Source organism: Bubalus kerabau, chromosome 1, assembly GCF_029407905.1.
Source record: "Bubalus kerabau isolate K-KA32 ecotype Philippines breed swamp buffalo chromosome 1, PCC_UOA_SB_1v2, whole genome shotgun sequence".
In the NCBI taxonomy this organism is placed as follows: domain Eukaryota; kingdom Metazoa; phylum Chordata; class Mammalia; order Artiodactyla; family Bovidae; genus Bubalus; species Bubalus kerabau.
In genome coordinates this window covers 96,676,695-96,701,423 of record NC_073624.1, presented here as the reverse complement: position 1 = coordinate 96,701,423, position 24,729 = coordinate 96,676,695, and the positions used below count along the sequence as shown (strand labels likewise).

Below are 24,729 nucleotides of genomic sequence, written 5' to 3'. Positions count from 1 at the left end.
CAGGCAAGAATACTGGAGTGGGTTGCCATTTACTTCTCCAGGGGATCTTCCCCACACAGGGATCAAACCCAAGTCTCCTGCATTGGCAGGTGGATTCCTTACCACTGTGCCACCTGGGAAGCCCAGCTGCTCAATGAAGAAGGACAAAACTGCTGACCCGTGGCAGGAGAGGCCCTAACCCTTGTTTCTCCTTTGATACAGGTTGCTGGGACCATCTGGGCTCTCGGGACCTCGGACCAGGCCCTGGCCCAGTAGGATGTCCCCGTGTCCTCCACAGCAGAGCAGGAACAGGGTAACACAGCTGCCCATTCCGGAGCCAGGTGAGATGGAACTGACTTGGCAGGAGATCATGTCCATCACTGAGCTGCAGGTAAGCCAGGTAGGGGGGAATGAGGTAGTAGGGGGAGGAAAAAGCAGCGAAACAGGGAGTCTGGCTGGGATTGAGGCCCTGGGTGTGCGTGGCAGGGGGTGGCGCTGGAGCAAGCAGAGCCCAGGGTCTCAAGATGGAGATTTTCTGGACACTGTAAAAAGAAGGGCTGGAGTCGAAGAGATCTGGAGGGAAGGCCAGAGCGTCAAGGGGGAGGGGTGCGGATGAGCAGGAGATAGCAGTGGTGGGAAGGAAGGATCTGATTGGGGGTGCAAGCTCTCTGGGCAGCCACTCTGCTCACGTCTCTCTACCTCACCTCCTGCCCCGCCTTCCCTTCTTCACTTTCCTCTGTTCTGCCCTCTTCCAATCCTGCCCATCTTCATCCCTCATTTCCCCCTACTGTCCTCAGCAGCTGGGCCCCTTTCCCTCAGGTAGCAGAGCTGTAGTTCAGGGGCCTCAGGAAGGTGGGGGAGGTGGGGTCAGGCTATGCCGGGGTCCTTTCCTCATGCTACTTGGACAAAGGGGTGTCTGTTGGCCTAACAATGATGCCTTTGTCCCCAGCTGGGCTGGAGCAGGGTGGCTCCCTGATGTGGGTTGGGGGCCCAGTTCTCCCCGGCATGTCCTCTCCTCCTCTCTGCACCTGGGCAGGGACAGAGGGACTGGAGGGGAAAGGGCAGAGCTGACGGAGGCTCCCTGAAGTAACTCTCTGCCCCAGACCTGGCACTGTGCCCACTCCATTCTCTCCTGCCACCAGCCTGGGCCCTCAGGATCTGCCCTAAGCCCTCTTCCCACACAGCAGCTCCCTCTGCTGGGCACCTGGGGCATGGCCAGGGTCTGAACCTGACCCTTTGACCCTAGATAATGGCAGCAGGAAAAGGGTTCCAAGGGTCATCGTGGAGTGACTCCTTGTCTTCCTGAAGGAAATAAAGGGACAAGAGACATCTCAAACCAGTAAGAACTTCTCCTGAAGAGGAGGGGATTCCACAGCTGTTGCGGCATTAGGTAGTCCTTTCTGAAGTCTGACTTCAGCGAGTGCCCTTCCTGTTTAAGCCGCTTTCTTCATGAACTTGCTCTGTCACAACTTTGCCAGAAGCTTTCAATGATTATTAGCAACTTTCTGTTCCCTTGTGATTATCTCACTGGTTCTTTCAGTGGGACTCAGATTGGTTCTGAGAGAGAGACGGTTTCTTCTCTTCCTCAGCCCATCTACAAACCTCTTGGTGTCTTTTTTTGCAGGGTCTGAATGCTCCAAGTGAGCCATCGTTCGAGCCCCCAGCCCCTGTCCCATACCCAGGGCCCCCACCGCCTCCAAGTTACTGCCCCTGCTCTATCCACTCGGAGCCTGGCTTTCCCCTTCCTGCACCACCTTATGAGCTCCCGGCACCCACGTCTCATGTCCCAGACCCTCCGTACTCCTATGGCAGCAACATGACTGTACCAGTCTCCAAGCCACTGACCCTCTCGGGCCTGCTCAGTGACCCCCTCCCAGACCCTTTGGCCCTCCTGGACATTGGGTTGTCAGCGGGGCCATCCAAGCCCCAAGAAGACCCAGAATCTGACTCAGGATTATCCCTCAACTATAGCGACGCTGAGTCTCTTGAGTTGGAGGGGACGGAGGCTGGCCGGCGTCGCAGCGAGTATGTAGAGATGTACCCAGTGGAGTACCCCTACTCACTAATGCCCAACTCCTTGACCCACCCCAACTATGCCTTGCCACCTGCCGAGAACCCCTTAGCCTTAGAACCCTCCTCGGGCCCTGTGCGGGCCAAGCCCACTGCACGGGGGGAGGCGGGGAGTCGGGATGAGCGGCGGGCCCTGGCCATGAAGATCCCCTTCCCTACGGACAAGATTGTCAACCTGCCAGTAGACGACTTCAACGAGCTGCTGGCGCGGTACCCGCTGACAGAGAGCCAGCTGGCCCTGGTCCGGGACATCCGAAGGCGGGGCAAGAACAAGGTGGCCGCCCAGAACTGTCGCAAGAGAAAGCTGGAGACCATCGTGCAGCTGGAGCGGGAACTGGAGCGGCTGGGCAGCGAGCGGGAGCGGCTTCTCCGGGCCAGAGGGGAGGCCGACCGGACCCTAGAGGTCATGCGCCAACAGCTGACGGACCTGTACCGTGACATTTTCCAGCACTTACGGGATGAAGCAGGCAACAGCTACTCCCCTGAAGAGTATGTGCTACACCAGGCTGCTGATGGGGCCATCTTTCTGGTGCCCCGGGGGACCAAGATGGAGGCCACAGACTGAGCTGGCCCGAGGGGATGGGACTGGTGCTGGGGGTTTCCTTCATTCTCTTCTGATAAAGGTCCTCCCCGTCCATGAGGCCCAGTGGGAGCTGAGTTCTGTAGACCAGGAGGGGACCACAGCTGGAAACCTGGCATTTGGAAGGTCCGAGGCGTGTTCAGTGAGGCTTGCCTGGAGGCAAGGATGTGAGGGGAGGGCTGGAATCTCTCTTCAGTGGTTCAGTTTTCTAGGTTTTCAGTCTTGATCGAGCTTTGGTATATAAAGCACTCTACGGAAATGGCCTTGTGCTGTGTCTTCTTTCTCGAGGGAGGGTGATGAACTGGGGTGCTCCTCAGAGCTCACTGCCTGTTGGTGGTGGGGAGGGTGTTCTGCTGAGCTTGCTTCTCTCTCTCCCCTGACTGTAGGAGACACACGACAGTTGGGCCTGAGCAGTGTGATCTACCCCTTTCAAACCCCTTCTCAGAGCCAGAGGCCATGATTTGAGGAACCCCATCTTCTTCAGTGGCCCCCTATTTATAGAGCTAGGATTGCTGCTGGAGCTGGCTAGACCCTCTGTAAGAGGTTCCCGAGTGTTAGGACTGAAAAGCCTAAAATGCCCACAGGACAGGCCTTTCTTGATTGGAACAAGAGAATTGGATTGGAACCCAACTTGAGTGTAAGAGAAGGGGGTGACAGGGGAGGGGGTGGTTGGATGGCATCACGGGCTCAATGGACATGAGTTTGAACAAATTCCAGGGGTGAAGGACAGGGAAGCCTGGTGTGCTGCAGTTCACAGGGCCTGAGTCGAACACCACTGAGTGACTGATCAAGTTTTAGAGGACATCACACACCCAGGACTGGATAAAACTTGCTCCACAGCAACATACCATGTGCATTTTAGTTAAATCATCCATCTCCCTGGTTATGTTAGATGTTACCCAATTCTTGTTTTAGTACTGCCCTTCCCCCACCCCCTACTTCCCCTTCTATATCCTTAAAGATCTAGGGCCTTTTGCTAGTCTGTTTTTTAGAACACAGTGAAGTTTCAAACTCCCTCCACACCACACCTTTGTCCTGTTGCTTGGACTTGGGGCAGTTCCCAATCTTCCTGATCACTAGATTATATAAATTACCTCTTTGGAGTATTTTGCTTCTATTTAACGTTTCTATTCCATTTCACTAGAGAAACCTTACTTCCAAGTTCTTGATACTCATTACAGTTGTTAAAGACAAAAAAAATCAGAAGTGATTGAAATAAAAACTTAATGCCTACAGATTCAGAAAAAGTTGGTCTCCAGGGAACGAAAACTTCCTAATAGATCTGAAGACAGTCCAACCTGTCAACTTTCTCAAAAACTTGAAAATGTGGGGTCAGGTAGTTTGAGATAGCAGACTGAAGTTTTTTCATTCAAATCAAACCCACAAAAATGCTAATTCAGCGACTAATTTAGACATTTATTCAACAATTTAATAGGCACATAAGCTCAAGGTATTGTTCTAGGCACTGGAGATACTGCTCATGGAGGTACACTAGCGGCAAAGATTTCTCAGACACATATTCATCAGTAAGCACTTCAGGTGAGAGATGGAAGGGTGGGTCACAGAAATCGGTTATTTCATATAAAAAATGGGGAATTTCCTTACTTGTAATTCTCGTTAATAATGGACTGATGAAAAAAAAAAAAAAAAAAGGACTGATGGACTCACAAGCTTTCTTTTAGAGACGGAAACAGGCTAGAGAAAAATACAAGCACTTGTTCAGAGTTAAATTACTGCTTTCAAACACATTTCTAGGCTTATTACCTTTGTGAAGGTGAAATACCTCCTTTACCATCTTGTGGCTCTTTTTGAAGCTGGAAATAATTGACCAATAAAAGCTCGTTCACTCCTAGATGAGGTCCACTATGCTCAAGAACTTAAAACCAATAAGGAATGAGGGTCTAATTCTGGTGTACCAGACACCTGGCTATCATTAATTCCTCTATTTCCCATTCTTAAACTTCATCTGGTAAAGAGCAGGCAGCATCAAGTTATTTACCATAAGTATCATGAAGGAAGACAAAGGAAACAAGGCACAAAACCAAGTTAAATGCATTTTATTTTTTTAAAGTTCATTCACAAAACGGAATGATTTGATTCAAGCTGCACAGCAGGTAGTAAGTAACTGCATGGCAGTGACAATCAAGCACCAAGAGGCTCAGATAAAGGTCCTCATAAGGATGTTTCTGCAAAAAGAAAAAAAAAGTACATAAGCAGATGAAAGAGTCTACAATTATACCCATTCTCTTCAATGAGAATCCAATTGTTTTAATAGTGTTTGCTGGCTAGTCTATTAGGTAGATAACAGATCAAGCTATGAGACCTCTCTAGTCTATGAGGGACAGCTTGTCATTTTTCTTCGGGAATACTAAGCACTGTTACTTTATAAAAGCTTACCTTTTTATCCATGAGCTTGGACTCAAGTTTCTGGATTTTTTAAAGAGTTGATATGCCTGTGATAGCAGAGTCCTCCCTAGAAAAGTAAACAGCCTTTAGAACTAGCTTTTTTTCAGAGACAAGTTCCATCTCAGGCTAACCCCCCACCTCCCACTAACGGCCCACCCAACCTCCCACAAGCATTTGGGGGAAGATTCTAATATTACTTTGAGCCATTGTTTTAAGAAAATAGATCAAAGGAAGGTAAGAAATATAGAAATTAAAGGGTAAATATATATCAGTAGAGGTAATTAAAAAAAGTGCTCACTTCCTTCATTTGGGAGCCACCAAGAGTAGGGTGTCAATTTAAAGCAACTCAGTTCCAGAAAAACCAAGTTCAGCTTAACTGGACTAGTTTTGGCTCAATATATTAAGGAAAATGAGAAGGCTGGATTTTAGAGAGCTATATGGATGTAAGTAAAATCTGTTCTTACCTATCAGCATAGCAATAAAACCTTTTCTCCTGGTTCTGACTGCTAGTCCTAAGAGTCAGGTGTGCCTTACTCTTGTCTGCCTCCTTCCTTGCGATGGTCACTGAAACTTCACTCTCCTAGCTTTCATGGAGTGCCGTGGCCTGCCCCTGGCTTATCTGTACTCCACATACCACAAGTGTCTACTCTCAGCTGTAGAGTGTCTGGGCTCGGAGCCATTCGCGCTATACTTGCTAGCAGTTCCTAGTAGCTGAACATCTCTCCTGGATCTTTAAAGGCATTGTCACGAATCCTGAGGTATCTGCAAACTCCCTCAATAGTTAAGGTTCCACCTGCCATTGCAAACTCAGCCAATATCAAGCCCATGGAACCATTACCCATGCTTTCCCACCCACCTCCACCTCCCACCCAACCCCACCCCAACCCCCTCCCCAAACTTCCGGTAACACACCCATGGGATGGAGTACACAATCCTAGTGGTAAACAATTATCTATACTACTAGGTACAATGGCACTGAAATTGAGGGCACCAAAGCGAGGGCTCAAAGGAAGCTATGTACAAATAACAATGATTGGATAATAACGTTATAAAGGTTTTAAAAGTCATTTTCTATACAAGCAACATTTTAGGATGGTTGTGTGATCTTGTGCTGTTATTTAAAGGAAAACTGCAGTTAGCATGTATTTAAGACAATATGGTTTCTCACATGAAATTCTAATCTCCATATAGTAAGTGGTCAATCCATAAACCTATATAAAGACCCACCCAACCAGGACAGAAACTGCAGTTTTCCTTTAATGTAAGCCTTTTTTTGTGTTGAATAAAATTCTTAATGGCACTAGTCAGTTTTAAAAAAGGTCTTCCCCCAAACTTCTAATTTGTGGATTTACGAGGTGGCATTAGCCAGCAGCTGGTTTCTATTCTCTGGCAGAGTTTTGAACTTGAATTGATAGAAGCATTCAACATCAGGGGTAGAGGGTAGGGAAGGTCCAAAACTCTGCCAGTCCCGAATCCATACAGTTGTCATTCCATTCAAGAGGGTATTAAATCTTTTATTGATTACACATGATAATGGATGATACACAAGCTTCATTCCCATCTATAACTTTATCTGGTACCATAATTCAATTTAGATATATTGCATAGGATGTGCCAACAATCATTAATAACCCAAAAAAATAAAAAAACTCCATGACTTTGCATGGGTGACCCTTTTAATGGTGAACTCCAGGTCACAACACAGTAACTGTCAGTTCAACTACACCAAGGTTCTGAAGACAACAGCTTCTCCAGCAAGCAGGTTGTAAATAAATTTCAAATGGAACCTGGCATCACCCTGAAGGAATTCTAACTTCACACTGTTGGGGTAGTTTACCAAAATGGCTTCAGAGTAGACTAACTTTACACAGCACATTAAAAAAAAAAAAAAAGACATTTATTCAGCGTCATGATCAGACTATTACATTTAGCAATCAACAGCATGGGTGCAAAAAAAAAAAATCTACATTAAAACCCTTTGTTGGAATGCTTTACACTTTCCACAGAACAGAAACTAAAATAACCTGTTATACAATTAGTCACAAGTACAGTCCTCGAGTTTTTTGCCCATACACATGAGTATTGTCTAAAACATGTCTTCTTTGTAGCAGCTAGGCCCTGCCACCACTGTGCTTGGCTGAGTTCACAAATCTGTTGTAACCTGTAGCTTCCCTGTCACTTCTCTGGCTCTCCTCTCCTGCTAAGCTTTGTTTCCTGTTGAACAATATGGAATAAAGTTGTTAATCTAAACATATTAAGACTCAAGGCTACAATCCAATAGCAAGTTGTTTCCCACAAATTTTGCTGATCTGAATATTAACTTAATATCCACAATTTTACTGTAATTATAATGTTAACTATGTTGCACTGCTCAGCTATATTAGGGTTACTGGGTTCATTATAAATTACAATTAAGTGAGAATAACAACAAAAAAAGGTGTTCACTTACCTGGCAGTAATTAAAACCTTCTGCCACTGCCATAGCTACTGCTGCTGCTGGAGCCACCATAGCCACCTAAGAACAGAATTTATTCTCTTAAGCTTTAGAAGTACGAACAGTAACGATGTTTTTATAGTTGGGGCTTAACCTATTTATATTGTGTAAGTTGAAAATCACAGGTTGGGGGAGCCCAACTCAAACTATTTTAACTCAGTCTTTTAACATTTCCTCAACGTTTTCAATTGTCAGCGTTTTGGTTTCTACATTTCCGAACAGTGTTAGTTTAGCCCTCCAATACCACATATATACCGTACCTTGGTTTCGTGGTTTGGCAAAGTATTGGCCTCCACCACCATAGGGGCCAGAACTTCTGCCTCCAAAGTTTCCTCCTTTCATGGGTCCAAAATTTGAAGATTGATTGTTGTAATTGCCAAAATCATTGTAGCTTCCGCCACCTCCAAAATTGCTTCCTAAGAATGGAAAAGAGGACCTTTATATGTTATCTTCAGGGAAAATGAGAAATCCTAGTGTTCAGGGTAAAAAAGTTGCTTGATCTGCCTTGCTCCCAAACTTCTGTGGCTCCAATTTCAATTATCTTTGTATTTCATGGGCAAGGCACTCAGTTGAATAATCCAATAACTAAAACTTCACCCAACTCACCATGGCGTAACAAAAGGTACACGCTCGCTTTTAAGGCCTTTACCCAGCCAGGGGCACAGCAAACACATGCTGGATACATCAACTAAGCGCCTAAGATCCCAAGAGTTAACACTAAATCCTGCTAGACGCTAATCTAATTCCAATTGAAGACACCACTATCCACTTAACCGTCTATCTATTTGGGAGTGAGGCGGCCCCAGCTTAAAGCTAGGAGGAGGTAGCATTGCAAGCCCATTAAAAAAAAGTACCATGCAGCACAACACACAATGCTTTAAGACCATCAAATCCTCCTAAGGATAAACTCTAAAAGGCTAATCTAGCTATTGCACCAAGTACTTGGATCACTGGATACCTACCACTACCACCGCCAAAGCCGCCTCCGCCTCCACCGTTGTTATAGCTGTCATAGCTGCCACTCCCGCCATAGCCACTGCCCTGGTTTCCATAACCCTGTCCACCACTTCCATAGCCTCTGCTTCCTCCAGAGTAACCAGGGCCGCCTCCTCCATAACCACCTACAAGAATACAAGTCTTCTCAATAAGACAAAAGTATTCAGCAGTCAAATTCTGTGCAAGCATGGCTAAAGGCCTGCTCACAACATGCTATTAGATCATAGTTGAGCTTATCATGCACTAGGGTTTTAGTCTCTACTAACCTATTCTAAAGGTTGCCAAAATTTTTTACCTGTGGGTCTTTAAAAACACTTACCGTCATTACCAAATCCATTATATCCATCCCCACTGCCACCATATCCGCCACCACCACGGCTGCCACCAAAGCCACCTAGAAGAAAATGGTATTTAAAAACCAGGTCTAAAGTATGTGGATTGCATACAAGTTACCTTATATTAAGCACAAGTTTAAGGAAGCATTCAATTAGAACTATTCCCATATTTAACAGTTACTGGTTAGAGAGAAGCCAGAACTATATTTGGATTAAAATGTAACTTTCAACAAGTCATCAGGGGATCATTACAATTTTACCATTAACTCTTTATTAGTAAACTATAGCCAAACATACCTCGACCACTGAAGTTTCCTCCACGACCAAAGTTGTCATTCCCACCAAAACCACCTCCACGACCGCCACCAAAGTTCCCAGAACCACTTCGACCTGAAGAATCAAGATGAAGTGTTGGGCTATACAGACTATAATTATTCAAAATTATGTTTACGGTTTAGTTAAGTAGCAAACTCACCTCTCTGGCTGGATGAAGCACTGGCCATCTCTTGCTTAGACAGGGCTTTTCTCACTTCACAGTTGTGGCCATTCACAGTGTGGTATTTCTGAACTAAACGATTTTGGAAATAAACAGATCATCTCAGAATTCAGTATACAGCATAGATTTCAGAACCCTTAACAAATGCCAGCCACCTGATACTTACTGACAATCTTGTCTACGGAGTCATGGTCATCAAAGGTTACAAAAGCAAAGCCTCTCTTTTTGCCACTGCCTCGGTCAGTCATGATTTCAATTACTTCAATTTTCCCGTACTGTTCAAAATAATCTCTCAGGTGATGTTCTTCAGTGTCTTCTTTAATGCCACCAACAAAAATCTTTTTCACAGTTAAGTGGGCACCAGGTCTTTGAGAATCCTAATGTAAGAAAAATTAATCTATGTTATTGAAACCTATTTAAGTTAGGAATATTAAGTCTATTATACCCCCACATGTAAAGTCCCCCTAGTGGAAATCCTTCAAATGACTAATGCAAGAAGGAAAAAGGTACTTACTTCTCTTGAGACGGCCCTCTTTGGTTCCACAACTCTTCCGTCCACCTTGTGTGGCCTTGCATTCATGGCCGCATCCACCTCCTCCACCGTGGCGTATGTGACAAACCCGAAGCCTCTGGAGCGCTTGGTGTTTGGATCCCTCATTACCTTAAAATGTTTAATACGTGTTAAGACCCCCGAAATGGTTGACTTTTCTACCTTGACTAAGGTTAACAAGAAACTTTTATTACCAACAGTTTATCTCAAGTCCTTCCTTCTCCCACTAACCATCTGCAGTAAATTAGTTGGGTGCTTTTTTCCTCAGTTAAAGCCACTCCACACTTACAGCTACCATCCTATTAGCATTCAAACAATAACTGCAGCAACTTAAGCCAAGGAAACCAACTAGTTCTACAGCCCTTTGTCTCTTTCGAGTCTTACCACACAGTCTGTGAGCGTTCCCCATTGCTCAAAATGGCTCCTCAGACTCTCATCGGTTGTTTCAAAGCTCAATCCTCCGATGAAGAGCTTCCGCAGCTGTTCGGGCTCTTTGGGAGACTAGGAGAGGAGGAGGGGAAGAATTAAGTAGGGCTATAACGCAAATCATCTTTCAGTTGCAAGAAAACAGATAGCAACGTACGAAGCACTTATTGTTCCTTTGGGGCGCAACAAACCACGTGCTTCTCCCCACTGGGGGAGGCAGTATGTTGGAGGCTGGGTGGGCTCAGAGGCTCTGAGCGCATGCGTCCCTCTCCCTTCCGACGCACGCGCAACAAAAGGACTAAGAAAGAACTACATGGCCCACATCCGTCTGTAGCTGCTCTTTTAAAAAGCAGCCCATTGGGACAAGGTAAAAAACAGATTAAATGTGCCTAAGAGTTTTGCAAGGGGCACCGAGCAGGCGTGATTGCTAAGGGTCGCAAGACAGCAGCCTCATGGCGACGAGGACAAAATGGCGACCTCAACTTAGGGAGGGGGAGGCCCGAGCAGCGATCGAAGAACCGTCGACAGGGCTGGGGCAAGCAGGCAAACAAACTGCACCCTGCTAAACTCAGGAAAGGAAGAGGAAAGGATATTCAGCTAGAGAGAGCGTCTTACCCACCTCTGATTTAGACATGACGGCAGTGGAGGCGGGGAAGACTTCAACGATGCTTTCTCGGCGGCGTCCACGGGCAGAAAGGAGTAACCTCACGAACGTATCTGCCAGCCTACCTTCGGCCTCCCTTTTTTATCCCGCCTCCGCGCTTTCGGCATTGGTAGACTCCGCCCCCGAATAGCTCTGATTGGATATTTGAAACAGCTTTCCCCTACCATTGGTCTCTGGTGCTGCATTGCTGTGTAACGTCATCCATTTGGGCGTTCTACGCAGTCTCCACCCCGCGGGGTCTATTGGCTCTCGAGTAATATTATTCTTAACTAGTGTGATTGGCTAGTAATTCAATCATTCATGTTCGAATGTACTTAAGTTATTTAAAGAAACTTTTTAATCCTCTACGGCCTTAATTTTATATTCAGTTTACCTGGCAAACCATGATTAATACTATGCATCAGAAAAGCAGTTAGCAAGTTACAATATTTTCTTTTTTTGACAACGACTGCCTGCTGAGCGCATGTGTAGGAAAATGGCGAGTTTACGCAGGCGCGTAAGAAGTTCCGTTTGGCGCTAGGAACACGTGAAATGGCGGGCAGAAGACGGCGGCGAACCTAAGGCGCCTGCGTAGTGGCGGGAGTTGGGCCCCTTTTGCGCAGGCGTAATGGGCGGGGAAAGGGTCGGGGCTCAGGATTGGTCGCGCAGGCGCAGGGAAGGATCCGTTTTGGCGGGCGGTTGGCGTTGCGCAGAAGGCGGCAGCAGCAGTGGCTTGTGGTCTCACCACAGAAAAACAGGGGAGACGTTAGCGTGAGTGGTCGGTCTCGATCCCGGGTAAGTGGCGGAGAGTCTTGCCTACGCATACGAGGTCTTGAACCGACTCCAATTGGTCCCGTTATTGTGTGTAATGAATGGACCGCGGGGTGGGGGATCGTGAAGGGGGAGCGGTGGGTCCACCCAACCAATGGAAGAACAGGGGCGGGATGTTTTATCCCCGTAGGTTCTGTGGAGCCTTGCAGCCGAAGAGTTTGACTGGCGAGTGTATAGGCCAATTGGGTCTGCCTTTAGCTGCCGACTGACCGGTCCTTGGGCCATCGGTATGTAGGAGGAGGGCTTGCTCCTCCTGAGCAGCGGCTCACTGAGCCAATGAGCACGAAGCGCGCGGTAGGTTGGGCTCTTCGGAGAGGCAGCGGTTTGACTCCAATGGGGGATGCGGGAGTCGAGCGCTTAAATGGATAGACCAAATCTGGAGCCAGTAGGCACACAGCCTATTGAAAGCGCTCGGGCTGACTGCCCAATCAGCGCTCCAGCAGAGGGAGGTCTTAGATTTGGGGGTGCGAGGATGAGGAGTCACTGCCTGCGATGTCGCGTGGGGGTGGGTATTTTATCCACAATGGTTTGAACGAAGCCTTTGAGCTTCCAGGCCACACACTTCTCTGGTAGGGAAGCTGTAAGTTTGGTCCTGAATGCCTGAATTTTGGCTTTTGTTTTCCCACATCGGTACATCCCACAATCCCACATTTTTAGGTTGGGGGGTGGGGACAAGGAATGCTTTTTGACTTTGAGAACTTCTTTACGAAGACTGCCTTGAAATATTAGAAAGTGTAGGATAAATCTCTTTGTACTGTTGCGGAAAGGTACCCAGGAAAAGTCAACATAATAGTAATAATGCATATTTCCACGGACAAAGAGATTTGTAAATCCATAGAAAAAGTTTTGGCAAGCTAACATAACAAAGGGTGTTACCTCCAGGGTTACAGTGGGATGGAGACAGGTTGGATCTCCAATATTTAAATCTTTGCAGGGATAATAATTTGTGATTAAAGTTAAAATTTAAAGCCAGTTGTTTTTGTGTTTTTTAGTTACAAGCAAGTACTTCTCACCACTTCCTTACACCTCAAAAAAGTGCTGTTTTTCTGTTAAGAACTAAGGTGACCCTCGATTTTAAAATGCAAATTTTGAAAAGGTCACTGAGTACTTGCTAGGCATCATGCTAAATGTTTTACAAGCATTGCCTATGTCCCCAAAGTCTTTTAAGTTCTTCTCTGAGGATCTTTTCTCTGCATCTGTATCTCTCTCTATAATCCATTACAGATCTCCTAAGCCCTTTCTGCTGTTCCTTTGAGGACATCTGGATTTAGATAAAAAAACAAGTTGCTTAAGGAGGTTAATACTTAGGATGTTGGAGATAGGACTCATTCATCACCTGGGTTGTTTTTTTTTTTTTTTTTTTTGCCTTTTGATTTTATTTCCTTCAAAGTATTTTATAAGTAGTCCATATCGTGTTGGTAATGGCCATTCTACTCTGTCCAGCATTTTTTAGTAAAATATTTTAATTACATATTGACTGTATCAGAGTCTATACTGCTCTATTATTTACTGATTTATTGTCAAAGAGAAAATCTTTAAATATTGTAATAAATTCAGATCCACATGAAGTACTGTTATGAGTAGAGACCTTTCTGATATACAAAAGGAAGATGATTTTAACTGAGCTTATTGTGAACAGAGGAGAGATTTTCCTGTTTGGCGCTTGCAAAAGGAAAACCTATTTTGTACTTGCTTGTAAGCTGTTTGTAGGTATTCTAATAATGTAACTACTTCATTTATAACATTTATAAGAACTAAAGTGATACAGATTAAGGGTGAAAAAAAAGTGAAAGCTTTGGTTGTTCAGTCCTGTCTGACTCTTGCAACCCCATAGACTGTAGCCTGCCAGACTTCTCTGTCCATGGAATTGTCCAGGCAAGAATACTGGAGTGGGTAGTTATTCCTTTCTCCAGGGGATCTTCCCGAACCAGGGATCGAACTCGGGTCTCCTGCATTGCAGGCAGACTACCATCTGAGCCACCAGGGAAGCCCCATTTGTCCCTGATTTATTTAGGTTTGAAAGGAACACAGTTTTGATCTACTACAGAGTTTTTCAGTCTCAGCAATAATGACATTTTGAGCTTGATAAATGCATCTCACCTCCCCCACACCTCTTCTTGTGACAATCAGAATGTCACCAAATGTCCTTTGAGGGAAGAGTGCAAAGTCTCCACTTGAAAACCATTGATCTGAAATGACAGATGGTAGAATCGATTATCTTGTCAAAATCTTTTATTTTACCAATTGGAATTTAGAGATAAAATGGGTGAAGTGTTTAGGAAGTGGTCTTTGGTAAATGGATCCCTAAGTCCTTATGATTATCTCTTCAGATGTAGAGTGATCACTGTTTGATTGGATAAAAGGAAAGCTACATTAACGTTTTTACCATTTCTTTCCATTTAAACACTGATTGCATCTTGTGTTTGGCTTCCTAAAATAATGGTAAATAAGTTTTTGGAGAGGTAGACTTTGCTTCAGATGCTTCTTACATTCTCATCTCACTTAATCCTCTTTCCTTTAAAGTTTCACTATACAAACAGATATGCAAAGCATTCTGACATTTTCTCATTTATAGTACTCTATTTCATTTGTTTAAAAACACAGGTTGATTTCTGCTGAACTGATTTTTCAGCTGTTTAGAGACCCATACTTTGGGGGAAAAGAATTACTGACTTGAAGAACAGGTAAACCAAAACATGCCTCCCTAGGTTACTCTCTGAGTAGATTCCTTTCATCTCCAGCCCTGCCTACTTTGGTCTATAAACAAATTAATCAGTGATCTTAATTTGATGTTTTTTAATGGTATTTTTTTATTTGAAAAATTTCAGGAATTGTACCTAGACTTTTTGGTTTACTGTGATGTGTGAATAAAAGTTGCTTGTTTTATTGTAAGTTCTCTTACACTGTCATAGTTAATAGGTCTGATAAACATTTCTCTCTGGTGGGCAAATTTTGGTGAGTAGTTTTTAATTGAAATCTGAGACTATCATATTGAAAATCCAAAGTTTAGACTTATTTCTTGCTTTTGGAGAACTTGGTTTGATTGTTAACTTGTACACTCTGTTAACAATACAAAATGCTGAGTCTGTGTTACAAAAATTTCAGACACTTGTGCTTAGAACTTAGAGGCATATCCTGTTGCATCCAAACATAAAATGATTGTTGCTGCTGCTGCTACTAAGTCGCTTCAGTTGTGTCCGACTCTGTGCGACCCCAGAGATGGCAGCTCACCAAGGCTCCCCCGTCCCTGGGATTCTCCAGGCAAGAACACTGGAGTGGGTTGCCATTTCCTTCTTCAATAAAATGATTGTTACCTAAAAGGAAAATTAAATCCAATAGGTAGAAAGCTTCTCTCAGGTAGGAGGTGAGCAGGATGATAACTGGGGAAAGACAAAGACAGAGCATACCTTTGAATTGACTGGATTTTTATATATCTAGGAAAGTTCTGGTGATTTTCAGAGCCCTTGACAATATTTCTGGAAAAGAGAGAACAGTATCCAGAATACAGAGGTTTCTGAGGAAGACTAGTATTTTTTGCTTTTACCATTTATTTAACCACATAGCATAATTTTTATATCTTATTGAAATAGCTCATATCACATCTCCTGTAAAGCATTTTTTTCTTGTCCTTTTACTTTGTCTGTTTTTATTTCCATTCACCTAACATGAAATTGGGCCTAAATGCTCTGGATGTTGACTTTAAAAGCAATAAATTATAGTGCTAGATATCATTTATAACTGACTCAGTGTGGCTGATATTTACACATTGTTATTGATGACCTTAGACTCTGGGCAATTGTCTTTTTTCTCTGACATAAATTGATTTCCCTTCCCTCCTTGTAGAGGATGGCTTTAACTGATCATTGTACTAATGGGAAGGAGTCCAGGTCATCCTGAGAAGAGTTGGCTTGTGCAGAGTCCAGGACGCAGATTTGTTGGATTTCTGTAAGCCACTCGAAGCCACATATTCATTTCTGATGACAACTTTACACTTGTGTTGGCAGAACACCCACAGTGACAACTGTTGCCTATGTTTAGTCTGCCCGGGAGCTCTACCAGCTAGCATGTTTGGGGGAAAACCTACACTGTTCTTGTTAGCAGCTTTGTAAATATTAGACCTTTCTGAATTTGTCTGCTCAGATCTGCCATCCTTTTAGGTAAATTGCATCCTCTGATTGCTTCAACTTACCTTTAAAATGAAAGATTAAAGGATTTAGGCATTCTTTGGGTCATTTAAAGCACAGTTCTTTTTGCATCAGTAATTAGTTTTATAAATGTTTGGTTTATTATTTTTAAAATTTTATTTCCCCTGTGTCTTAGTTTCTTGTGGCTGCAATTACCACAAACCTGGTGGCTTCAAACAACAAGAGTTTATTCTTTCACAATTCTGAAGGCCAGAAGTCTGCAATCAAGGTGTTGAGCCGGGTTCTGGAGGCCTTAGGGGATAATCCCTTCCTTGCCTTTCTAGCTTCTGGTGGTTGTCTGTTTTCCTTGCCTCCTCACTCCCTGCTCAGTCTTCACATTGCTTTCTCTATATGTCTCTCTCAGAACTCCTGCCTCTCTTAAAAAGATATGTGTGATGGCATTTAAGGCCCACCTAATAATCTGGGATAAATTTCTCCTTTCACATCTTTAAAGCACATCTTTTGACATATAAAGTAATAGTCACAACTTTGAGGGATTAGGTCATGTATATCTTTGCGGGGTGGAGGGGGGCATCATTCAGACTACTGTACCCTGGTTCTTTAATCCCTATCCAAATAAATATTACCTAATTCAAAAAAGAAAAGGTTATTTTTTAAAATGAGCAAGTGGTGGGGAGAGTAGGCAAAGGCTCAGGAAACTCAAAGTGAGCAATTTGCCTTCTTTGGTCCTTAGTTTCTTATGGAAGGAATTGGCTAGGTGATAACTATAGTTCTCTAGCCCTAAAATTTTTTATGAAGTGACTGCTACATTGTCTTGGGAGTTTATTTTTGAAGTCAATTTTAAATGCAAATCAATAACTCGTTCTTATATTTTGGGCCAATGTAGTCCATCTGGTTTTCCCTAGAACTTGAGGGACAGAAAACTGAGTTATTGTCTGGTTGTCAATTTCTCAGGATATTAACACGTGATAACAAACCTGTACTTGGGTGTGATTTTCTAAAACGAGTGTAATAGACTAGCTGAACCACTTTTCAGTCATTCCAATGAGGCTGAGGACTCTGTAGTCTGGATTTCCTATCCAGTAAGAATAGTTCATCAAACTTAAACACTTAAAGTCAGTTTTACCTCAGTTAAGATAAATTTCTTTTTTTAAAGAGAGGGGAGTAAGCAGAATTTTAAGGGGGAGAAAGAACTGACAGATTTTTCTACCTGAAACTAGGTCATGGACCTAGATTTAAAATTTTTCACTTGCAGTCTTGTTTTCTTATGGCTGTGCGGCATGCAGGATCTTAGTCCCTGCAGTGGAAGCTCTTAACCATTGGACCTTCAGGGAAGTTCCGATGTGCAGTCTTACTCTTCAGACTTACGGAGTGCCTGTGGCATCATGTTTCACTGCTAGGAAGCACACCAGAAATCATGGGATTGAGATGGTGTCATTGAAAGGACTGCTTCAAGATCAAGTTTTATAACACACTCATTATTTATTTCTTCCAGGGAGTGGAGGAACCAAATTGAATTCAAGTGTTTCTCTGATTGTAATCTACAATTCTTAGAATAAAACAAGTTCATATCTGAGCCAACGGGCATAATTATGTCAGAATAAAATGCCCTGTACAAAGAGGTCAACCCAACGGGCTAGGAAATCTATCTTTGGTTTCTGAGGCAAATCCTTGAACTCCATGTGCCTTGTTCCGCATCCCTAAATCAGTAAGACTCACTCACCTCACAGGGAGTTGTGGAGGGTAATATACTGCTAATTTGTTCAGTATTTCACAACAATAAATTATATCTAGTAATCTGATAAACATAGGCAAGCCTCATTTATGTGTGTAGTTGGAGACAAGGATAGATAAAACAGATAGTTCAGAAAATTCATTAAAGTTATTTTTAACTACTTCTGTTATCAAACATTTTATCTTTTGTTTCCTGTGTACTTTCCAAAGTTGTCTTATTCTTTTTCCATAACAGACATGAGGTAAGTAGGGCAAAGAGTTAACACTAATGTAGATGATGAAGGGATCAATTCATCAAGAGGAAACAATTCTAAAATTTATACAACTAATAATCATCAAAATACAAGAAAGAAAACAATAGAACTTTAACACCTTTTAGTTTAAAAAAAAAAAACAAAACTGAAATAATGTGTGCTCTGGGGTCAGTTGTGTCCGACTCTGCAACCCCATGGACTTAGCCTGCTAGGCTTCTCTGCCCATGGCATTTTCCAGGCAAGAATACTGGAATGGGTTGCCATTCTTACTCCAGGGGATCTTCCCAACCCAGGGATCAGAGTCTTCTGCATTGGCAGGCAGATTCTTTACCACTGTGCGGCCTGAGAAGCCCATTAATAGAACAGGTAGACAGCAAAGCAGTAAAGACTTGAATAGCACTGTCAGTGAGTCTGATACCATAGACATTCATAGGATATTCCACTATACATTTTTTTCAAGTGCATAGCAGTATTTAACAAGTCAGACCATCTGTCATAAATCTCAGAAGGATTTGATTTACAAAGTATGTTTTCTGGCTGTAATGGAATTAGAAATCAGTAACTGTAAGACACCTGGAAAATACCCCAAATAATTGAAACTAAACAATATACTTCTGAGTAACCCATGGATCAAAGACAAGATCACACACAAAATTGGAAAATATTTTGAACTGAATAAAAATGATGACATAACGTGTGGGATATAGCCAAGGCAATGCCTAGAGGAAAATTTATAGTATTAAATGCTGTAATTAAAAAGACAACGTTTGAGATTGACACGGACACACTGCTATGTTTAAAATGGATAAACAAGGTCCTACCATATAGCACAGGGAGTGCTGGTAGATGTTACATGGTGGCCTGGGTGGGAGGGGGTTTGAGGGGAGAATGGACATGTGTAGATGAAGGGCTGAGTCCCTTAGCTGTTTACCTGAAACTTTCACAACATTGTTAATCTGCTGTACCCCAATACAAATATAAGGTTTTTTTAAAAAAGGTTGGAAGATCTAGAGTCTTTCTATCTTAACCCAGAAAAAGGGATAAGAGTGATGATGTTTAAGGGTACAGAGTTGTAGTAAGTAGTAAATAAACTCTAAAGACCTAATGCAGGACTTCCTGATGACACAGTGGATAAGAATCCACCGACTAATGCAGGGGGCGTGAATTCGATCTCTGGTCTGGGAAGGTTCCACGTGGTGCACCGCAGCCACTGAGCCCATGCTCTAGAGCCCGCAGCTGCAACTGCTGGAGCAAGTGTACCTGAAGCCCGTGCTCTGCAAAAAGAGGAGCTCGTGCACTGCAGCGAAGAGCAGCCCCTGCTCGCCACAACTCGAGAAAGCCCTCACACAGCAGTGAAGGTCCAGTGCAGCCAAAAATAAAATTATTTTTAAAAATAATAAATCAAAGACCTAATGCATCATATCATGAATATGGATAATATTGTACTGTAATTATATAATGTGATAAATATGACTACACTACCATATTACAAAATATAAATGTATCAAAGATATACATGCTGTATACCTTAAAATATTACATGACAAATTCATTCAATTTTTAAAAATCAAGCCCACAGTAAGCAGAAGAAAGGAAATAGTGAAAGTAAAAACAGTGAATAGTTGATGAAATATAAAACAAAACCAGTAGAGAATAAAATCTGAAACTGAAAGTTGTTTTTTTGGGAGAAGATAATGTAGTGAGCAAGTTTGATCAGTGAAAAAAAGACAAATTACTAACATCAGGAATAAGGGATATCACTACGAATCCAATAGACACTGTAAGAGTTACAAGGGAGGATTATGAACAATTATGCCAGTGCATTTAATGTCTAGGATAAAATGAATGGCTTCCTTGAAAGACTACCAAAGCTCACTTCAGAAGAAATTAAGAACCTCACTATTCCTATGTGTATTAAGGAAATGGAATTTGTAGTTAAAAGCCTTCCCACAGAGAAAAACTCGTGGTCCAAATGGCTTCACAGGTGAATTTCCCCAACTTCTATGGAAGAAATAACATCAATTCTACACAAACTCTACCAGAAGATAGAAGTGTATTTTTAACTTCATCTACTATCAGACATTTAACTTCTCTGCTTTATATATTTAAAAGTTTTCTAATATCTAATTTTTTTATTCCCCCACAGCAGACCTGTGAGATAAGCAGGGCAAAGTGCTAACACCTTAGGTTAAGTGACCTGTGTAGTTCAACTTTTTGGTGATCTAGTTGGGATAGGACTCCTATCTTATTCCTAGTTCTGATACTGCTACTGTTAACTAGTTGCCCTTTTAGTAGCTTTTTTTTACAGCAGCCTTTGGGATGGTGCTAGCCACTGCTGACTGAACCCGGGAGAGACTTGGTGATACTTCAGCTTAGTTCTTAGGTTGAAGACGGGCTTAAACTCAGTGCTCATGCAGTATTTGACACTTACTTGGCTCTCAATAAATATATAACCAACCAGAGAATTTTAGAGCAAGGGTCAGTATTACTGTATCATCCTTTTGGCATAGGCTCTGAGTTGGGATGATGGTTGGAAGCTGGACAAAAAGAAACATCTTATTTGGCTTAAGCAATGTGCACAATGCTCAGTGGAAGAGCTGGGTGGTCTGAGATTGGCCATCCCTTAAGCCATTTATCTGATGGTGGCCTTTCTTTGCATTTAACTGTCAATATATCTAAAGTGTAGAGCACACTTTTATGATATTGTAGCATAGTAACTCACACTTATATGTCAATAGAGACACTTGCAAAGATGTACAAGGTTCAATAATTTCTGGTGTGGGTTTGTTTCTCCTGTCATCACCCATTATGTATTTTTTTACAGCTTTTAAATTGCCACAGAGAGAAATTGGTCAGGATCTTAATAGATAGCCAAGGAGCTGCCAAGGATACCGTTGTATGGGATGGGAAAAAGTTCAATACTGGGTTGATTTTATTTATCTAAATTGTAGGCTGTGACTTCAATATAATTCATGTTGCTAATACACCAAGGTAATGGCAGAGCACAAAACTATGCCATATGTTGAAGGAATGCTCTCTTTTACTCCTGGAGGTTTTACAGTCGGAGATACCTTTCTTATTCCAATTATATAAAAACTTATTGTCAGGATGTGTTAATCAGATTTTAGCATACTGATTTAAAGTCTAATACCATCTCAATAGTTACATTAGAGATTTTAGTTTATGGTTATGCAAATTAATTTTTGTGACTCTTGAATGTCTTTGCTAAACTAAGACTGTGGTAGAATGTAAATTGTTAGGCATAGTAGAAGCTCTTCCTTCTAATAGAGGATATGTTGAAATGACCTGAAGAAGCCATTGTAACTCTTAAGCTGCTGATAACCAAAATCTGTACAAGCTAGATAAGTTTGAATCTTAAAGTTTACGACTATTTGAGAAATGCTTTATGACTGTAATTTTAATTGGGGATGTGCACTTCAGTTCTCTTTTAACTCCTCCATATTTTGTGAACATGATTTGCCGAAGTGGTATGTAAAAATCTGAGATTCGCAGTCATCTACTCAAATGGTACTCTTATCCATTTTTCTTAAAATTTATGGAGAAATTGCCAGGTTCCTCATGAAAGGTGACAAGCTCTACTAGTTCATGCTTCATCATATTTAATTAATAGAGAGGAGTGGGTGTGAGTTAACACTTGCCAGAGACTGTGGTGCTTTGAGAAATTCAGTACATTCCAAGGATAGAGGTGTTCAGAGGCACCATCTGGAAGACATTTCCCCTTAGTGGTACCAAATTCTACTTTCTCTTGAATCGAGAAACAATTGAATAGCTAACCTCTTGCCCATGATGGCTTTCTTTGTGCCCTAACTAAATTTAGAGAAAGCAGACACTTGGGAGACGAAGCACAGTAGATTTGAATGTAGGAAAAAAACAAATCCCATGTAAGATTATTTTGTGGGATTGTGATCTGGTAATGAGATATCAAGAATTTGTGTGTTACTGCTAAATATACCAATGAACCAAACATAAAACTGAGTTCTGAGAACTGCTGTAGTACACATTCATTTATATTTTTTAATGGGGTCAGAGCTTGGAGGACAATACAGTGACATTTACAGGGTAGCTTTTATCTCCATTTATAATGTATATGTTTTAATCTAAAAGAAGAGAAGACTCTTTACTCCCTTGCTTGCTGGTGCAGGAGGATTAGATAATCAGCAAATAGGATACTTTGCCCCAGAATAATTCTGTGACTGGTGGATGCAGTGCCTTGGCCTGATTTTTAAAGGATGGAGAACTGGAGCTCTGCTAGCCAAGGGAGGAGCATTTCCTCTTTCCACACTCATCTCTATTAATAAAGTTTGTGTTGCCTATATGTGGCTTGTTAATGATAGGGGTGTTAACGACCACAGTTAATCTTCCTCCTCAACTCTTTCCTAATCCAGTCTCTTAAATAGACATTTAAAAAGCTTTTAACTCCTCTTGAATTGGGTGCTCATGCGCTTTTGGTGGATGTGGAGTGATAGTTATCAGCCCATTTAACAAAACCTGAGACAGCCAGGACAGCTGTAATGTGCATCTCTATGCTGTGTTTTTGTTAAGATGCCACATGGCTAATACTTTGGAAATCATAAATCTAGTGGAAGAAAACATCTTTATAGAGGGTATTTTAGTTTTATGCTGTATATGTGGCAAACCTAAAACCATTGGTACTTCTAGATCTATAAAGAGCAAAGAATACAGACCAGATTAAAACGGTTCTGTAAATTTGGTTTCCTTTCATCTGTTTTATTTGCTACAATGGGCTATAAAGAGGACGCCTTGAAGACAACGCTGTAGCTGACAGTTTAATCTTCACATAAGCCAACAGCTTTCCCCAAGGGCCTTAGGGGAGACTTGGGAGTTTCTCAAGCCTGGACCAACGGAAGTCGCCTGTCAGTGGCATATTTAATTAATACATGTGAGAGGGACCTTTGCATATGCCCTCGCCCTTTTCTGCTCTTTAGAATGACTTTTTTTATAGAAGATTTGTGTTCTTAGTGTGCTTATAAAATTTATATTAAAATTATATAAAAGAGCTCATTGATGAATGCATTTTGACACTTGGTTTGACTACCCACAATAGTTCAGCGGGTAGTTCAGTGAGGCAACTTAGCAGTTGCTTTTGTTACTTTTTAAACAATACAAAGAAAGCTTAGAGAAAGACTTAGGATTATTATATATATGTATGTGTGTGTATTTTGGCTGCCCTGGGTCTTCACTGCTACGTACAGGCTTTTTCTCTGGTTGTGGTCAGTGGGGCTTCCTCATTGTGGTGCGTGGCCTTCTCATTGCGGTGGTTTCTCTTGTGGAGGAGCACAGACTCCAGGTGTACAGGCTCAGTAGTTGTTACTTGTGGCTTCTGGGCTTTAAAGTGTGGGCTCAGTAGCTGTGGTGCCTGCGCATGTGGAATCGTCCTGGACCAGTGATCCAACCTGTATCCCCTACATTAGCAGGTGGATGGATTCTTAACCACTGCACCACCAGGGAAGTCCTAGTTTATACACACACACACACACACACACACACACTGTGTGTATACATATGTATATACACACATAAGTATGTGTGTGTATGCTTTTGCTTGTAAGTCGTCATGAAAATGCAAAAGCCACCAGGACAACTGACATTGAAAAGCAGTGAATGGAGGGATTGGGCAGAGTACAGAAACCAACGGTCTCATGTGAGTGGTTCTCTGCTTCCAGTATTGATCTGTTAATGCAAACAGTTAATCATGACATCTGTTGTTCTTCTGGGTTGCCCCAGCTTTCTGTGATACCCTCTCTAATTTCTGGGGACTGGCAGTTTTTACGTTTTTTTTATTCTTCTTTTACCCTTAAAATGTGTGGGATTTTTGGGTCCCTCTCTGCTTCACCTCCTCACCTCTTCCCGTTTTCTCTCTCTTTTTTTTTTTTTTCTGGAAGATTTCATCTGTTAAAGAAGTTCCCTGTCATCGACTTGGAATGTACGTTCTGACTGCCTGACCGCAAAGGTCTTTGATGTTTGTCCAAGGCTGAATTCTCACCAGATTCCCTGGCTTAGGTGTTTTCCCCCAGCACACAGGGGCTTGCCTGTAAGGTGAATTTGCCTTGTATCATTGATATGAAGGGTTGGTGGGGCCTGCTCTTTCTCGTGATCTGATAGGCACTTAAATTGCTGGACTCTGTCTGTAGTTGTTGATGCCTTTACCAGAGAGTTCCTGTGTGTGTTCAAGAAAAGGCTGAGATATGTTATGTCTGAAAGACGGGACTTGAGAAGCTCACCGCTTCCCATGGAGATTTCCATACGGATAATAAGGTTGTGCTCAAGAGGCTCGGCCTCTCTTCCTCCAGCATGGTATCGGGATTCTACCTTAATCTCTCCATCATCCTGCCAGCCATGTCTCATTTCTCACACTGGAGTACTCCCTGCTCCCAAGCTCAGCGTGAACCACCAGTCTAGATGCTTTATCTGGTCCAGGCTCTAGCCCTTAAATTGTCCGTCTGGCTTTGTGTTTCATTTGACCCTAATACACTGGGTCGCACTGTCTAAAAGAGAATTATGTCCCCTCCTATGTCTGAGTGCATTTCTCATTTCTTACTGCTGCTCCTGAGCAGATCTGTAACTTCAAGGTTAAGATAAGACACATTCCATCAGAACTATGTCGTCATCCTTGCCAGCTTCTGATCTGTGACTGTCCAGGAGATTTACAAGACAATTGCATGCCATTCTTTACAGAATATTATGGTTGGACTCTGACTCCTGGCATCAGGCCCAGTTTGATTTGTCAGCTGTTGCAAAACCCATTTCC

The 24,729-nt window shown here is 42.7% G+C and overlaps 3 protein-coding genes across 8 annotated transcripts in view; 2 read left to right on the top strand and 1 right to left on the bottom strand.

Moving 5' to 3' along the window:
- The first annotated feature begins 252 nt into the window (after nt 1-252).
- NFE2 (nuclear factor, erythroid 2) lies at nt 253-2,852 on the top strand. The gene is made up of 2 exons (XM_055566384.1): nt 253-370; nt 1,604-2,852. The coding sequence occupies exons 1-2, from the start codon at nt 257-259 to the stop codon at nt 2,612-2,614; spliced, it is 1,125 nt and encodes a 374-aa protein (XP_055422359.1). The 5' UTR covers nt 253-256; the 3' UTR covers nt 2,615-2,852.
- A 1,818-nt stretch (nt 2,853-4,670) lies between these two features.
- HNRNPA1 (heterogeneous nuclear ribonucleoprotein A1) lies at nt 4,671-11,101 on the bottom strand. 3 transcript variants are annotated; one of them, XR_008715711.1, is made up of 12 exons: nt 10,952-11,101; nt 10,291-10,407; nt 9,871-10,017; nt 9,523-9,733; nt 9,336-9,428; nt 9,158-9,250; nt 8,845-8,919; nt 8,492-8,650; nt 7,790-7,945; nt 7,485-7,550; nt 5,027-5,102; nt 4,671-4,815 (listed from the first exon to the last, which is right to left on the bottom strand). XR_008715711.1 is itself a non-coding variant. In XM_055584859.1 (11 exons), the coding sequence occupies exons 1-10, from the start codon at nt 10,964-10,966 to the stop codon at nt 7,495-7,497; spliced, it is 1,122 nt and encodes a 373-aa protein (XP_055440834.1). In that variant the 5' UTR covers nt 10,967-11,101; the 3' UTR covers nt 6,536-7,249; nt 7,485-7,494. The 3 variants fall into 3 exon arrangements, 2 of the variants coding, with proteins under 2 accessions (XP_055440834.1, XP_055440845.1); XM_055584859.1 differs by lacking the exons at nt 4,671-4,815; nt 5,027-5,102 and adding an exon at nt 6,536-7,249; XM_055584870.1 differs by lacking the exons at nt 4,671-4,815; nt 5,027-5,102; nt 8,492-8,650 and adding an exon at nt 6,536-7,249 and having other exon boundaries at nt 10,952-11,100.
- Nucleotides 11,102-11,597: 496 nt separating this feature from the next.
- CBX5 (chromobox 5) overlaps nt 11,598-24,729 on the top strand; it is a 34,652-nt gene continuing 21,520 nt past the window's right edge. Inside the window, exons 1-2 of one of the 4 annotated variants that reach the window (XM_055584896.1) lie at nt 11,598-11,770; nt 11,937-12,033. The gene's annotated coding sequence lies outside the window, so the exon portion shown is untranslated. Of the gene's footprint in view, nt 11,771-11,936; nt 12,101-24,729 lie in introns of all 4 variants that reach the window. The other 3 variants (XM_055584903.1, XM_055584937.1, XM_055584885.1) reach the window with 3 other exon arrangements.